Consider the following 18,305-nt stretch of genomic DNA (forward strand, 5'->3'; position numbering starts at 1 on the left):
TTTGTTTTTTAATCATGGGAAGTTGAGGAATCTGAGGTAACCAGCCAGCTGGTCTAGAAGAAGAAAGATGGACAAAATGATTGCTTGCCTGGGAAGCTTGGCTGGGACAAAGTGAAGGTCCTTGCAGCCTAGTGGCTCTGCAAGACCTCACTGCTGGAAACTACTGTGAGTCTGAGTATATCTGAGTATGGGGGCTGAATTCCTGGCTTTAATTACAAACAGGAATTCATCATTGCTTAGACTGTACATCTATGAGACGTACAGATCCCCTCACCAGCAACACCCAAGAACAAAGGCCTGTCTGACTACAGTTATCTTGCAGCTCTTCTAAATTGAATTTTCCAAGTTTAAATAGCTGAATCTACTAGTAAGCTTCTGAAAGGAGCCAGTTCATTTGGTGCCTACAGCAGAAGCTGGCAAACTGCCACCTGCGTGACCAGTTAGCCTGCAGCCCGTTATTTATTTTTTAACAGCTTTATTGAGATATAATTTACATACCATACAGTTACCCTTTTAAAGTGTACAGTTCAGTGGTTGTCTGGTATATTTATTGAGTTGTGCTATCATCACCCCAGTCACTTTTATAACATTTTCATCACACCCCCCAAAAAACTGTCACTCATGACCAAGTTAATCCCCCTGTCTCCAAAACGCGCCCAGCCCTAGGTAACCACTAATCTACTTTTTGTCTATAGATCTGCCTATTCTGGACATTTCTTATAAGTGGAATCATACAGTAGGTGGTCTTTTGTGACTGGCTTCCTTCACTTAGCATATTTTCAGGATTTATCCAGGTTGAGCACAGTAACACTTCATTCTTTTTTACTGCCAAATGATCCATTGTATCACTGTTTCCACATTTTGGTTATGATGAATAATGCTGCCATGAGCATTTGTGTATTATGTTTTGTGTGGACATATATTTTCATTTCTCTTGGGTATATACCTAGGAGTGGAATTGCTTCATCATATGTAACTCTATGCTTAGCCATTTGAGAAACTGCCAAAGGGTTTTCCAAGGCTACTGTGACATTTTACATTCCTACAGTAATGTAAGAGGGTTCCAATTTCTCCATGTTCTCGCCAACACTTGTTATTATTTGTCTTTTTGATTGCAGCCATCAGGGGGTGAGGAATGGTATCTCATTATGGTTTTGTTTTGCATTTCTGTAATCTGCAGCCTATTTTTATACAGCCTGAAAACTAAGAATGGTTTTTACGTTTTTAATGTTGAAAAATTCAAAAGAAGGGTACTTATCTGAAATTTCAATTTCAGGGTCTATAAATAAAGTTTTAGGGGAACACAGCCACACCCATTCATTATGTATTGTCTGTGGCTGCTTTTCTCCCTACAATAGAGTTGAATAGTTGCAACAGAGACTGTATGGCCTGCAAGGCCTAAAATATTTACTATCTGGCTATTTACAGGAAAAGTTTAGCAGACCCTTGTCTATAATATAGTTGGACGAGACTGCAAAGGATCTAGGGTAGGAAGGAGGAAATATGACTACCCAATAGAAATGGATTTTTTTATTTTTTATTTTTTTTGGCTGCACTGGGTCTTCATTGCTGCACACGGGCTTTCTCTAGTTGCGGCGAGTGGGGGCTACTGTTCGTTGCAATGCGTGGGCTTCTCATTGCAGTGGCTTCTGTTGTTGCGGAGCATGGGCTCTAGTGCACGGTCTCCCCTAGTTGTGGCACGCGGGCTCAGTAGTTGTGGCTCTCGGGCTCTAGAGCGCAGGCTCAGTAGTTGTGGCGCGTGGGCTTAGTTGCTCTGTGGCATGTGGGATCTTCCCGGACCAGGGCTCGAGCCTGTGTCCCCTGCATTGGCAGGTGGATTCTTAACCACTGTGCCACCAGGGAAGTCCTAGAAATGGATTTTTTAAAAATAAAAACAGGATACAAGTGGGCAGAACAAGGGAGCAAATCAGCATGTTATGGAGCTTAGGGAGACTACAGTATTGTCACTCGAATCATTATTATAAGATCCTTCCAAATCTGGGCTCTCCCCTTCTTGCAGTTCTCTCCCAGAGTTCCATTCCTGATCTACTGCTCTGGTTATATATTGTTCATCAGAAACCTCCAGGGATTTCCCACACCCCCGCCAGACCTCTTATTCAGGACTACTTAGCCAAGGTCCTGCATGATCTGCCACATCCTAATCTTCCAGTGCTCACCTTCTATCGAAGACACCTAGCCTGAATTTCAGGATTCTGTGCTTTCACTCATACTTTCTTTTCTGCTTGGAATGCTTTTCTCTTCTCCAAACCTTAGACACATTTTATTATTGTTATCATGAAATATTTCAAGCATACAGAGAAGAGCATAATATAGGAATATCTGTGCACTCACCACCAAGCTTTGTCAAATCTTACCATTTTGCCATGTTCTTTAGTTTGAAAAAAATATTACACGCTTAGATATTTTTAAAACCTCCTCAAATACAACATCTTCTAAGTTAGGCCTCCTTGATGGACCAAACAGAATTAAACTCTTCTTTCTGTGATTTCCCGTAACCCTTTCTTTATACCTCTATCATCTGACTTATTCTACCTTTGTAAAATATTTTAAGTATTCCTTACTATTATCATTCCCGTAGAGTAGTACAAAGATGGTTTTAGTTAGTCCAAGGAAAAGAGATTTAAAAAAATTTTTTAGGGCTTCCCTGGTGGCGCAGTGGTTAAGAACCCGCCTGCCAATGTAGGGGACACGGGTTCAAGCCCTGGTCCGGGAAGATCCCACATGCTGCGGAGCAACTAAGCCCGTGCGCCACAACTACTGAGCCTGGGCTCTAGAGCCCATGAGCCACAACTACTGAAGCCCGCGCGCCTAGAGCCCATGCTCCGCAAAAAGAGAAGCCACCGCAATGAGAAGCCCCCTCACCGCAAAGAGGAGTAGCCCCCACTAGCCGCAACTAGAGAAAGCCCGTGAGCAGCAACTAAGACCCAACACAGCCAAAAATAAATAAATTAATTAAAAAAAATTTTTTTTAATCTTTACTGAATTTGTTACAATATTGCTTCTGTTTTATGTTTTGGGTTTGTTTTTTTTTTTTTTTGGCCCTAAGGCATGTGGAATCTTAGCTCCCTGACCAGGGGCCGAACCCGCACCCCCTGCATTGGAAGGCAATGTCTTAACCACTGGACCACCAGGGAAGTCCCACAATTAAAATTTTTTTAATTGTGTTTATTTTTCAATGCACATTTTTAAGTGCACTCTACTAGAAATATGTAAAAAAAAAAAAAGAAATATGTAAACACAAGTATTTAAAAATATATATCTGGAACATCAACTCCATGATTTCCCAAGATATTCTTTAAGACATGGCTAAAGTAGGTAGAGATACTAGAAAAGTATTGAATAAATAATGATGTTAGGAAAATATGGAGTAAATAAAAATACAGATGATATGGCAAAAATTTTGCAGGTTCTACTCAAATAATTCAGCTTAGAGAATTTAGCTTATTAGAACAAGAACCCAGTTTTATTTATTTTTGTATACCCTAAGTATCCAACTAGCTCCGAAGAGATGCTTACTGAGTTGAATTGAATTCTCTCTGGCACAGTGAGATCCTTGAAAATCATATGAAACCTCCTAAACGGCAGACCATGTTTAAGACATTGTCCGCACATTGAGTGTCCTCGGCACATATGCCAGGGACAGGTGGTCCTTTTTTCCCTCTCCCTTCACTGTCCATTATGACAAGTTGCCCCAGTTGGGACTTGGTAAATATGAAATAATGCTAATAATATTCATCATCTGAAGGAAAGAGGACTCAAAGTTGCTAGAATGCTCTCATTAGTATCACTTCAACAAACCAATCTCAGCAAATATCTGCTTTGGGGACATTTTTAGAGAAATATTTCTCAGTCTCCTTAAAAATCATATTTTATGGCATCTTTTCATTATTATTAACATTGAACCATCTGAAGTCACATTGGCAACTGAATTTGGTCTTGAGACTTGGCAGCAAGGAATCATTTTGTTGTGTAGCAAGCCCAAAGCATGATATTAGCCAAATTATGTCATACAGTTACAAAACTGCTGTCCTGTCTTCCAGCTTTTCTGAGTAAATGTGGCCCTTTCAGAAGTTTCGCTTCTCTTAACCTAAAATGACCTTATATGCTCTCAGATATCAGAGAATCCTCATTATGATGAAATCTTTCACTTTATGTATTTCCTTTCTTATATAGCCTGTGTTTTGAGGTGGTGTTTTGGGAATATAGGGAGTCAGGGGAATCCCTGAGGCCTCTTCTTCAAAAAAGAAGATCAGAACATGTCAAAAGTTTGGGTTTAACCCCCAAAGCTTGACTCATATTGGACTAGATATGCTTCTCAAAGAAACCTAAGAAGCTTCTGTAAGTGGCTTTAACTTTTGTTTCCTAACTCCCACTGCTAAGGCACAGGTCTTTCCTGATCTTAAAACTCCATGCTGGGACTGGTTTCTAAGCAGATATAACCTTATTACTTTATCATCCAAATGAGGACACTATTGAAAATAAAGCAGAGGGTGCTGGGGAAATAAAGGCATAAACCACCCAGGGAAATCGTGAGGACAAGTCATCATACTGACAACATTTTGAGCCCCTTATCCTCTGTAGCAGAGCCTCTCAAATTGGGGTCTAGATTTCAGCTTGAAAGTCTGTGGGGTTTCTTAGGAAATCTAAAGTTTTGTTTTCGTTTCAACAAAATGCCCATGTTTGCGTTGTCTATGTTGATCCATTGTTTGTCCCTGAGTGGGAGAACTTTAATTGTCCTTGGCCAAAAAAGAGAACAGAAACAGACTTCATACATAGTGAAATGTACAAGCTGAGGGACAGTCAGATGTCAGCATGGCCGTACATAAAGATGTGTAGTAGTTCTGAAAGAGAAGAGTGAAATGTGATAGCAGCATACTGAACTCAAGAGCCTGTGTGGTACATTCTACTGTCTTCATTTGGCAGAGGAGATAGAGTTTGAGCAAAATATCATGCATTATGTTAATGATATTAATTTGCATTTAATTTTGTAAACTTTTAAATTATATATTTGTGTTGATCTTTTAAGAGCATATGGAGCTTTCTCACACCTAGATTTATGTTAGTACATATTAAAGACACCTGACAACAAGAATTAATTTAATTTTGAAGGTCAGCAGGAATTTTAGAAGTTTAAGAATCAATACTCCTAGAGCAAAGTTTTGCTTTTCTTTCTGTCTTCCTAGTCCAATTATGCCCCCTGGTGGTTATAGTTGCTACTAGAAGTAGAATACTTCCTTTATAATGTATCCTTTCCAAATTCATTTGTCGGTCAGCTGTGCAGAAGACAGAATAATTTCCCTGTAGCAACAGTGTTATAAATAATGGCCACTATTGCAGGATAGCCCACAAAAACCCACAGTGGCCCTATGCCACTTTATCTACACCCTCTACCCTCCTCCACTGACCTCCTTGCTGGCAAAACATACAAATCACCATATCTGTCATCACTGCCACCACCACTAACTACTCTGTCCCCATCACCACCAAAAGTAGAAAGAGGAGGGGGTTAGTGCCTTGATCAAATCCATCATCTTTATTTATAGGCGACAACTTACGCCCTGAAATCCTACACCCCTCCTGAGATCTTCAAAGGAGTGGACCACCTAGAAGGAAACTTAAAGGTTTCTTTGCCTCTCAGAATCTTGGGGCAAATATTAATCTTGCTTCCTTTTCTTTTGTCCCATCTGTAGCCCCTCTTAGTTCTTCAGGGTCAAAGTCACCTTCCAAGTAGAAGACAACAAGAAAGAAAAGAAGACCAGAAAAATAAGGGAAGAATACCCTTTGCCCCATGGTTTCTCCAAACCCAGAAGCCAGAACTTTCTCAGATATGTAATGAATACACCTTCAAAGCCTTATCTCTTCCGATCTTTGTAACTCTCTTTGTAACTAGGGACCGACTGAAAGGGGAAGGGTTGAGGGCAGAAGCAAGCTGAGTCTGCTTGGTGTTCATCATATACTATCAGCACTTAAGTGCTCAGCCGTTATTTGCGCTGTGTGATTCCAAAGGCCCCTTCCCAGTAAGGGACAGTGACAGTGTGGACCCTGTTGTGTCTATACAGATATAAATCCCATTTTAAAGAGACTGGGAGAACTCTGTAGATGCTATCGAATCCATTTAAAGTGACAAAAGGGAAAATTTATATGATTTTAACAATGTAGAAGAAAGCTAGAAGAACATATAGACAAGTAAAATACTTATGCTGGTTCAAGTGCCTGATTGTGGTGAATTATTTAATTTGGAATTACCTTAACATTGATATAATGTTGTAAAATTTTATTTAAAATAAATGAAAGTGTTCTTGTTTTATCTGTTGCTACATAATAAACCACTCCAAAACTTAGAGGCTTAAAACAACACTTTATTTCTTAAAAAGTCAAGCTCATAGAAACAGAGAATAGAAAGTAGTTGCCAGGGGCTGTGGGGTAGGGGAAATAGGGAGAGGTTGGTACTTCTCCAAACTTTGAAGGGTACAGACTTTCAATTATAAGGTGAATAAGGTCTGAGGATCTAATGTATAACATGGTGACCATAGTCGATAACACTGTATTATATAATTGAAATTTGCTCAGAGAGTTGAACTTAAATGGTTCCCCCCCCAAAAAAAGATAAATATGTGATGTGAGGGATGGATTTACTTGAGGGGGGGAATCCTTTCACAGAGTATAAGAATATCAAATCATCACATTGTTTTTGTTTGTTTGTTTGTTTTGCGGTACGTGGGCCTCTCACCGTTGTGGCCTCTCCCGTTGCGGAGCACAGGCTCCGGACGCGCAGGCTCAGCGGCCATGGCTCACTGGCCCAGCCGCTCCGCGGCATGTGGGATCTTCCCGTACCGGGGCACGAACCCGTGTCCCCTGCAGCGGCAGGCGGACTCTCAACCACTGCACCACCAGGGAAGCCCCAAATCATCACATTGTATACTTTAAATATCTTACAATTTTATTTGTCAATTATACCTCGGTGATGCTGAAAAAAATCCAACCCTTTACTGTATCTCACAATTCTATGGATTGGCTGGGCAGTTCTTCTACAGGTCTCGCTTGGGGTCTTTCATGAGTCTGCTGTGATGTGGCGACTGGAGCTGGTGCTCCTGTCTGTGGGCTCCTTCTGCATGTTTCTTTAGCACATCCTTCACCCAACACTGAAGAGGCACTTTGCGCCAGGCACTATTCCAGGCGTTGGGGTATAGTACTCAATAAGACAAATGAGGGCCAGACCCTCATAGAGCTTACATTCTTAAATTGTTACATTGCAAAGAATACGTAACAAATACACTATAAGGTGATGTAGGTGGGTGGGATGCTACTTGGGAGTGATCAGAGAAGCCCTCTTTTAAGTGATTTTTTTTTTTTTTTTTTTTTGTGGTACGCGGGCCTCTCACTGTTGTGGCCTCTCCCGTTGCGGAGCACAGGCTCCGGAAGCGCGGGATCAGCGGCCATGGCTCACAGGCCCAGCCGCTCTGCGGCATGCGGGCATCTTCCCGGATCGGGGCACGAACCCGTGTTCCCTGCATCGGCAGGCGGACTCTCAACCACTGCGCCACCAGGGAAGCCCTGAAGTGACATTTGAAGTTTTGGGGGAAAAGCATTTGCTAGTCAAATGTCCAGGGCTTGAACAACTTGGAGATTTGAAGGAAAACCACAAAGGCCGGTTTGTTTAGGGAGCAGCGAGTGAGAAGAGTGATTGGATTAGGTCACAGAGGTAGTCAGAGGCCAGGTCATGAAGGTCCCTGAAAGCCATGGTAAGGACTTTGGATTTCATCTTGGGTAATGGGAAGAAAAGGGAAGGTTTTAAGTCATCAGTTGTATTGATTTCCTTGTTCAAAAGAACAGTCCACTCTCCTTTTTGAGAAACTATTGTAGGGGTCAAGGGTGAAAGCAGGGTGACTAAATAGTTTATTGTAGTAGGTGATGGAGGTTTGGACATGAGTAGTAGTAACTATGGGAAGTCAGTAGATTACTCATATATTTTGAAGGAATTTCCAATAAGCACTGTTGACGGATTGCGTTTGGAGAATGAAGAGAATGGAGAAAACACAGAGGTCTCCCAACTGTCTCTTTTGAGTAGTAGCGTGAATGAAGTACAGTTCACTGAGGAGGAGGAGACTGGTGGAAGAACAGATTTCTTTATTTTGGGGGAAGGCAAGGAAGAAAATTTTAAATTACATTTGAGCATGTTTAATTATATTATGCCCACTGAATAATTTGTAATTGAACTATATGATTTAAGGTTCACCCAAATCTGTGCAAGAATAAGCCACATTATAACAAAGTGCCATGCTATCTGGGAAATTAGAATTAATGACGTGTATTTAAAGTATAAGTTCTTAAAGCAAGTTAGTGTTTCTGTTAGGATAATTGCTACCATTTATTGAGGGGATTTTATTTGTTTGAACCATATGAAATTACAGGTATTGACAATTTTGAACTTGAAAATGGCAATGCCATATGGTTTGTCTCTGTATTTACTGGCCATAGAACTATTTATTTATATATAAGTGAATGAATATTCACAAAACCCTTAAGATAGGCTTTATTAACATATGATTGATAAAATGGAAGTTCTGAGTTACATAACCTGCCAAAAGTCTGATGACAAGTAAGTAGGCAGGCAAGAATCAAAACAAGGTCTTTCTGATAGCATCTGGACTCTTGGTCACAAAGTTACACCGCCCAGATTTTCAGCCAGAGGCATGCTGCCTTCCCCTAAATGTGAAAAGCTTCAGATCCAAAAGACAGATATACAGACACAGAGTGCTTGGTCTGATGGGATGAAAAATTGCTGACTGTCGCCCTCCTATAGAGAGCCAAATCCAAGTGGACCTTACAAGTCAGTATTGCATTTTAGAAGTAAATACAATGAACAAAGAGAAATCAGACAGTGAGTTAACACTATTAAAGGTTGCTCAAAAATTCCCATCAAATTCATTTCTTCAAGAAATTTCCAGCTTCTCTTCCACATTTATCACCTAATGTCTCTACTATACAAAAACATTAAATATAAAACAAGTGATTCTAACCTCAGAAAAAATATAATGCCACTAGCTGGAGCATATTACCAGTCAACAAGCTGTGACCACTTTTATCAACTGCCTTATAGCACATTTAATACCATACTCTCAAGCATCTCTGTACAGTATGAAAAGTGGTACTACCAGTGAGGGAGAGTCAGTATGGAAATAAGTAAAATATGTGATCAATTATAGGGACTTCAAGCTTTTCCCTCTTTACATAGTTTCTAGGTTATCTATATTTCAGTAAAATGAAGAAACTCTTCATATATTTATTCTAACAGTACCTGTGAATCAATTAGGAACTCTATAAGGACAGAATGGCTATGTCTGTTTGATTAGTTAGTAATTAACTATTTAAATCTAAGGTGAAAAAAAAGTTTACAGGACTGAAAAGATTTCTGTCCACTCGTGGGAAGAATATTTCCCACATAGCTCTCGCATTGAGAATGTCAGTTAGAGTCAGTGGTCCTTGGTGGTGAGCAGTAGAAATAGTCACTTAATTAAATCACACTCCTGCTAATATAAAATTGAATTTTCAGTTTAATAGTGAAATGAATCCATTCTTCAGTAATGTATGGATTAGGGGCTGAGTATAGTAGCTATTCCCCAAATTGGTCCAAAAAATAAGGGTAGTACTTATAAATCTCTAAGTTCTCAGCCAGCTTTGCTAGTATTTTAATAATAATAAGTACTGCATCCTTACTACTTCCACATGCCATGCTATGTGCTTTATCAACATTTTTTCATTTAAATCTAACAACCCTATGAGATAGGTTATACCCTTGTTTTGACCAAAACTTAGAGATGTTAAGTAACTTCCCAAGGTCCAGGAGTGCAGAGTTGGGATTTAAACTCAGCTCTTTGACCTCAAAACCCCTGTATATATAATGGTAGAGCTAATTACTATGACTTCACTCTTAGTGGGAGTGGTCAATGGCAATCCTTGTATTATAAAGGTGGCCAGAGAGTCCAGAATCTTGAACCCAACCTGAGAACTGGCTGTGTGTGGTGGTCCTTTTGGTGATCCTTTTTATTCTTCAGAAGTTACATATGTGGGCTTCCCTGGTGGCACCGTGGTTGAGAGTCCGCCTGCCAATGCAGGAGACACGGTTTCATGCCCCGGTCCGGGAAGATCCCACATGCCGTGGAGCAGCTAGGCCCGTGAGCCATGGCCTCTGAGCCTGCACGTCCGGAGCCTGTGCTCCGCAACAGGAGAGGCCACAACAGTGAGAGGCCCGTATACCGCAAAAAAAAAAAAAAAAAAAAAAAAAAGTTACATATGTGATTTTCATATTCAAAGTTTTTCTACAATTAGTTTCCCTGAAAAATAATTATTTTGTGGTCTAAATCAATATTTAGTCAATCAAATGTGTCTGATCACTAATAGAGATGGATTATTTAGTAATTTTCTTGGCTTTGGCAATAATGCAAAAAACACATAGTAGGAAAGAATTGTGGCAGGATACCCCTTCAAAGTATTAATTTCTGGGTTTTCCCTCTTCTCCCAGACTGTGTAAATGATTAGCCATGTGTCATAAGAAAATCAAGACAACAAATATTCAACCATTAGCTTTCAAAAAAGCTACTGACTAAGCCCTACATGGAAAGATTGAGGTACATTCGGATAGAGTTTTTGCTCCCAGAGATGAGATAAAGTATGCTTTCAGAGTGAAGGGAACAGTGGGAGAGGAGAAGCAACGTGGACAAGAAGGCCCATGGGAAAGAGACCCCAAGTTCTCTCCAGAGCCTCACTGCTACTTGCTCAGAGCCAGGGCACTGCCTAGAAGCTGAGGCAGAGCTGAGTTGGTCCTCTCGTCATTCTGCAGGCTCCACATTCACCAGTAGTCAGCCCACTGTCCATCGTTTGTCTAGTTTCAAGTGCTGCTTGCCTTTGTCTTGAGAATCTTCTTCTGATTAACCATCCCTTGGGAATAATCCCTCGTCTAACAGCCCAGGACACTCATAAACACCATTTTGCTCCCCTTTCTGTCCCCAGATTAGAAAGTAGAAGACTTATAGTCCTGGATGGGTAACAGTGCAGAAGCCTTGGACACTTTCTAGAGCAATGCTGATGACAGCCAGAAGGGAAATGTTTAGTCCAAAGAAAGCAGGATTGTTGAAATCAATGTGAAATCATCCACTGAGCCAGGGTGCACAGGAATACACTACCCCATTACAGAGTGTTAAGAAGTGTCTCATCACAGGCAGAGAATGTTAGAGTTGGAAGAGAACTTGGAGAACATCTAGCCTTACCTTTCCACATAGCAGAGGAGGCCCTGAAAGGAGACCTGACTTTTTCCAGGTCAAACAGCAGGTTAGTGGCTTAGCCAGAAACAGAAATAAGATGTCCTGAGTGAGTTTAATTCTCTCTCCACTGAACAGCACAGGCAGTTCTGGCTTGGGAGCTCTTTCTTTGGTGGTGGATTTTTCTCTGATCCTCCCTTAAGTTGTAAGTTGAATGGAGGACCCAGTTCCTAAGTTCTTAAAAGCCCAAATTCAGTAGCTCCACAGGGATGCCAAAGTTAAGGTTTTTGTTGGATTAAATTAGCGTATTACCATAAGATATAGTGAAGACATTTTTTAAACAACTGGAAGAGCCTTAACTGCTAATAGACAGTTTCTCTTTCATAGAAACTGTACAACACTGTTCACATTAGCCCCCAGGTGCCTGAAACAGAGTGGCAGAATGCATTCAGTGCTGTTGAAGAAAATCCAAGCTTCTTTCCCCATGATAAATGAGGAACTGACCTTCCTTATAGCTATGCCTGTATTCTTCTGCTTGTCCTTCCATGAATACTTATGTCACTAGAATTTTTACAGGTGGAAAAGGAGGGTAGCATCCTATTGCCCAGCATTTCTCTAATGTGATCACTTTGTAATTTATACTCCCCACAACGATTTATCTTTGGATATTTCAGTGGCTTCATGCCACTCACCGTTATTAGACAACAAAACTAATTTTTGTCTAATAATGTTGTCTAATACATCAGCCTGCACTTTCTACATTTGCTCTTCCTGGGTTTCTGTTTCCTTTATGTCTTTAGAAACTTTTTCTTTTAGAAGAACGCTAGTCTTTCACCCCACTTTATGTATGTCAGTGTATTTAAACAGTTTCTTTTTTGTAGCAGATTAAAAACTTTAAACACTTCTCTTAGAGAGGTATTGATGGAACCTTCAAATAAAATCTTTGTTTATAGGACACAGGAATAGCTGGATATTAAATCAAAAAGTGTTTCTCATAAATATTAAGTTGACTCCCAATTCACATTTTACACTCTTATTAACATTTCACGCATTGTTTCTGTTCAACCAATTTCAGAACTTCATGAAAAAGTTGAGTGGTAGGTTGGGTAATAGGGTAACACAATGGGAGCCTTTTTTCCAAGGCTGGCATGTGAATAAAGTACCTGCAAATCATAAAACGAAACAAAATAGATTTAAAAGCAAGACTTTTCACACTGGTCACAGTACGTACACACTTACTGGCGTAGCATTGTTGGGTGTGGGAGTCTAACCTGCAGCATTTTTAGCCCTCCAATCTCCCCCATTTGTGACCTAGAAGACCTCTGATATGTATACCTTTCAGCTCATTGAAGCACTTTGCTTCAGCAAAGCGAATTGCATTAATAATGTATCAGTTATCAAAGCATTAATAAGGAAGCCAGGACTGTCCTCACCACAGGGTGAGCTGAGGCTCCTGCCTCTTGTTTTCTCAGGCTGTACATAGCAGGGAGTTGAAATGAGTCAAGCTGGGGTGACCACTAGGGCCAAATCAAGAGGGAAGAGGAGAGTTCGTCCCCACGGCCTCAGTGAGAGTACAGCTGACCCTTGAACAACATGGGTTTGATCTGCATGGGTCCACTTATACTTGGATTTTTTTCAATGTATACAAAAATATATGTCTAGAACATCGTGAGCAAGACCTATAGAAATATGTGTTAATATGTGTTAGTAATATGTGTTGATAAAATATGTGTTAATAAACTTTATGTTATCGGAATGGCTTCTGGTCAGCAATAGGCTATTAGTAGTTAAATTTGGGTGGGGTCAAAAGTTATATGTGGATTTTCAACTGCATGGGGGTTGGCGCCCCTAACCACAACATTGTTCAAGGGGCAACTGTATAGCAAAGGCCAGGGAAGAGACAAAAGTAAGAAAATCTTTAGCCAGCCTCTCGGATGGCTTAAAAGATGAGTTGTCAACCCTGGATGCACATTGGAATCACCCGGACAGTTCATTTTAAATGTCAATGCCGAGGCGCAACCCCAGACAAACTGAACAGAACTTCTACGTGTGAGACCTGGGTATCAGTATTTTTTAATAGTCCCTCTACTGATTCTATGCAGGGCAGGTTGAAAGTCACTTGTGTAAAAACAAGGATCACAAACCTAAATGCCCACAGATAACATAGTAGGAGGAACGGAAAGAGTAAGGACAGAGAGAGGAGACAGTGGCAAACTAAACAGTGCGTGATCTACCTAAGAAGGTAGCTGCTTTTGAGCCCTGACCAACTATTGTCATGTAGGCATGTGACACTATTTTTGCCATTGTTCTGATTTTTAAATGTGCATAGCTATTTTTTAAAAATTCGTTTGTGTGATCCATGCTACAACATGGATGAACCTTGAAAACATCATGCTAAGTGAAAGAAGCCAGAAACAAGGGCCATATGTTGTATGATTATATTTGTATGAAATGTCTAGAATAGGCAAATCCACAGAGACAGAAAGTAGATGAGTGGTTGCCAGGGCCTGGGGTGTGACTGCTTCATGGGTAACAGGTTTCTCTGAGAGTGATGAAAATGTTTGGCAATTAGATAGGGGTGATGGTTGCACAACATTGTGAAATGTATTAAAAGCCACTGAGTTGCACACTTGAAAATGTTGAAAATGGTGAATTTCATGCTATATGAATTTTACCTCAAAAAAAGTGAGGAAAAAATTGGGTTGCGTGCACCACCTCAGAGTGGGCCCAACAAAACTCTTTTATGGGAGCCAGAGTGGAACCTATGGTGTAAAACCACATGGAGGAAAAACAGGATCCACAGTTGGACTGTAACTTTTTTTTTTTTTTTTTTTTGCGGTTCACGGGCCTCTCACTGTTGTGGCCTCTCCATTGTGGAGCACAGGCTCCGGACGCGCAGGCCCAGTGGCCATGGCTCACGGGCCTAGCCGCTCTGCGGCATGTGGGATCTTCCCGGACCGGGGCATGAACCTGTGTCTCCTGCATCAGCAGGCGGACTCTTAACCACTGCGCCACCAGGGAAGCCCTGTAACATTTTTTAAAGCAAATCTTTAGGCCATAATATATGCCTCCACATCCTTGTATGTCTCCATCCAAACTGGTAGCAAAGCTATGCCTGCTGCACCCTTTTCATCTTAAGTTAGACACAACCTAGGGTTTTTTTCCTTGATAGGTGCTAAGGCAGGGGTGTATGGCTAAGTGCATTTGGTTTTGGCAGCCTATAAATAGAAGTGGGAACCCCCGAGGTGCAGGACAAGCTGACTAATGAAACAAAGGCTTGCTAATGTTCTTTCTTACTATTTTGTTATGGAGAGTAAGAGAGGGGTAAATGAAACAAACAAACAAAAAAACCCCTAATAACTGCATTCATCGTTCCTCCTTTATCAATTGTTTTTCTCTCCCAGTGACTCAGTTAATTCACAGCCCATAATATATTGCCTCCTTTAGTAGGGTTGGTTACTTTCCATTACTCACAGCATGTTAAAATCATTAACATGATTCTGTGAGATAGATGCTGGTTGAAATCAAGACAATGAGGGAGAAACAGTTCTTCAGAGAGAGGTTTGATGAAAAGACTAGTGAACTAGCCTTTTTTGGCCTGGGAATGTGCTTCAGGTGGCAATGGTTCTTAGAGCACCACCCGCCCCCCTCCCCCAAATCCTACCTTACCACAGTAAGGTAACTATTTTATCAAAGTAAAATATTATTAAAAACAAAAATTAGAATTTCCCTTTGTCACTTAATCTTCTAAATATTGGGCAGTGTTGTAGTTTTGCATGAAAATCAGAAATGAGTGGATTTTACTGCAGATAAGATTCTGACTTTTTCTTACCTGAATTCTTCTCTGTAGTCATTCCTAATATACTCAGCTAAAGTCTTGCTGTACTGCAGGCAGCTCTTGAGGATGTAAAACTGCTGGTATAACAGAACTGCTTGGCCAGGACTTAGCAGCTGAAATGAAGCTGAAAGCCCCTTCACCACTCGTTTCACAATTCTGGCCACAAAAGTAATCTAGACAAGGAGAATGCAGTTACACGTAGGCTGCATGACACCTGTAAGAGCACCTACTTCAGCTGGAATCTCAACTATAAATCTAGGCTGAGGTCCTCACCACCCTTACACCAATGCCCTTGCATTGTGCTATTTCTTATTGAAATGGTACTCAGAGAGCACCAGACCATAGATCAATTGGGCTTACCAATTGCCCCCCTACAGGCAGGGTCAGAACTAGTACTGACTGTCAAAGAAGTTTGGCTCCAAAGTGGAAGGAGAGCTTTGGAAGTATAAATTTAGGCTACTGTAAAAAAACAGAAAGGAAAGCTAGTGCTCTTTCAGGCTCTAGTAAGCAGGTCATTCTGGATGCCCCTTAAATTAGTACCAATAAATGTGGCCTTTTCTATTGATGTTGCTACAGACCATTCCTAAGTAGGGCAGGTGATTTGAAGTGAGGTTTCCGCAATTCAGATCCATTTACACATATTGACTAGGTATTGTGTCGGGCAAACGCAGATTGAGGTCAGAGAGTCTGGAGCAGGGAAACAAAGCAATGGCCATATGGGGATTAAATTTTTAATTTCTTTAGCATCTTGCTCCGACCAAGTAAGAGAATCAGCCAGCACTGACTGGGATGGTGTATTCAATGATCCCAACAGGTTCCTTGCTTGCAAGTTTCTCTAAAGTGGTCTATTTCTATCCAGACTCTTTAGAAATGGGTTAATACCAAAGCTTTAAACAGTGCTAGTGGTCCTTTTGCCATCTTTCATCCTGACATGCTTTATGGTCACAGTCTGGGCTCATAATCAACTCAGTTCCTTTGGTGAACCAACCCTAGAGGTTGATAAGGAAACTTTCCTGTTGCTTGTAGTTTTTAGGACCCCGTCTGGAACCACCGCAGAGAAAAAGGAAGGGTTTTGCATCTTGCACATAAGAGCTTCTGGGCTGGGAATGACTATAACTGTACAGCACTCTGAAGTGGGCCCGAGATTGGTTGGGGTCTATGTGCTGCTAAAGGAGCCAAGTTCTTGGGTTCAGTCTCTGTATAAGGTAATTGGCTGTACTACTGACAAGTGTACCCTCTGCCTCCAGCCAAGTTTTTGGAAACATATGTCACAGAAATCTGGCAAGATAATCTAGATTCCCTAGGACAGACTCAACATCACTCTAGAAAAATACCTCAAAGCAGAAAATCACCGATGGTTAAGAGAGGCATCTTCATATATGGAAAGAGAACATAATACCACGTGTCAAATCCTCCATTAGCAACGAAAATTTAGTTTGGGTTACTACCTTTTGAAAAGTTTTCCATTTAAATCTATGTTGATTGAATAGACAAATACATGAATGAATAAAGGGAAAGGAAGTTTGGGGACATGAAAAGAGATTAGGGGATAAAGCCTTTATTAGAATTAATTCAGCAGATATTTTATTTAGCATCTATTGTGTGCCTAGCACAACAGACATAGCTCCTACCCTTACTGGCACCTGGAGTCTGTTTGGGGAGAAAGACATTGTATCAATCATGATAGACTAAGTTATGCTGTGGTAACAAATCTCACAAAACGTCAATGCTTTGCTTAATACAACGAAGGTTTATTATTTGCTCACACTGTATGTCCCTTAAGGGTCATTAGGGGGTTCTGCTCATTGTAGTCACTCAGGACCATATGGAGTGTTGCCACTCACCATGCCAGAAGGAAAAAGGAAGCCAGGGAAGCATGCACTGGCTCCTAAACCTTTGCGCAAGAAGTGGCGTAGGTTACTTCTGCTCAGATTCCATTGGCCAAAGCAAAAACAGAGAGCTACCTAATTTCAAGTGGGGAAGGATGTACGCTCCTACTACGTGCCTGGAAGGAGAGAGAGCCAGAATATGTGTGGACACTAATGGCTACCACAAGAAAGAACCAAATAATAACACAAACACATGTGACTGCAACAGTGACAAGTTCTATGAAGAAAAGGAAGAAGACACCATGCTATGATTGTGTGCCCATAATGGGGGAATCTTACCTAGTCAGAGGTGAGAGAATCATCCCCCCCACCCTGCACCAGGAAGGGGCACTGAGGCCTGAAGGACAAGTAGGGGTTAACTAGGTGGAAAAGGGAGGGGAAAGCATTTGAGGAGGGCAGACTGAGGGAATGGTAAAGATCCTGTGACGGAGTTGGGGGTGTTGGGGGTGAGCAGTGGGTATAAGACCGACATGGAAGAGTGAGGCAACTGATGAGGCTGTAGGGTCATAATATGTACAGCCTTGTCGGCCATATTAGGAAGTTTAGTCTTTATTTATTATATCTTTCTTTATTACGAGAGATTTAAAGCAAGGGATGACATAATCAGATTTTTATTTTGCATTGGTTCCTCTGACTGTAGTCCGGTGAGAAGATAGGACAGACCATGTAGATGCAATTATAGTGCCAAGGAGAGAGATGGTGATATTACAGACCAGGATGGTGGCTGCCAGGGCAGAGTGGCCAGAGTATTAAAAGTGTTATATTCGTACTTGCCAACTCACACTCAGTGTTTAAGATAAATGTTCATTTTTTTCACTTAATTATACAGCCAGTATTTTAATATTCTGTTTTCTGCATATATCTTAGGGCTTTTCATTAAATAAAGATCACGTTTAAGATGTCATTTCAGTACCTTAAACATTCAGGCCCCAAATATAAAAACATTTTATTTTGGTTAATAAAATCATCAAATTTACATTTTCTTCTGTTTTATAAACTTGACTACTTACAGAGAAATTTTGTTTTATTAATTAAGCACAAGAGCATCTGTTTCATTAGCCTTGAGTGGTAGTTTTGTTTCTGCTTCTACGTACTTACTATGGGAGGACGACTTTGTAGAAAGGACATCATCCAGCTAATAGCAAACTTTGATGACCCCAATCCAAGATTTCCCTAAAAGATTCAAGGAAATAAACAAGTTATATTCATGAAGTTCAAGTTTTAAAAAGATACCTAAAAAGATATTCATTCTCAAATACATTTTATCCTGATTAATCAAATCTTTAAAATCAGTATTTA

General features: G+C 40.7%; 1 protein-coding gene across 1 annotated transcript in view; it reads right to left on the reverse strand.

The window, feature by feature from the left end:
- CUNH12orf56 (chromosome unknown C12orf56 homolog) overlaps positions 1 to 18,305 on the reverse strand; it is an 82,559-nt gene that overhangs the window by 10,032 nt on the left and 54,222 nt on the right. Inside the window, 3 exon segments of the mRNA XM_027108211.1 lie at positions 12,173 to 12,442; positions 15,112 to 15,290; positions 18,105 to 18,179. Coding sequence (XP_026964012.1) covers positions 12,316 to 12,442; positions 15,112 to 15,290; positions 18,105 to 18,179 — 381 coding nt within the window. The 3' untranslated portion in view covers positions 12,173 to 12,315.

Source organism: Aethalodelphis obliquidens, unplaced genomic scaffold (genome assembly GCF_003676395.1).
Source record: "Aethalodelphis obliquidens isolate GAN/ISIS:26980383/991018 unplaced genomic scaffold, ASM367639v1 scaffold8, whole genome shotgun sequence".
In the NCBI taxonomy this organism is placed as follows: domain Eukaryota; kingdom Metazoa; phylum Chordata; class Mammalia; order Artiodactyla; family Delphinidae; genus Aethalodelphis; species Aethalodelphis obliquidens.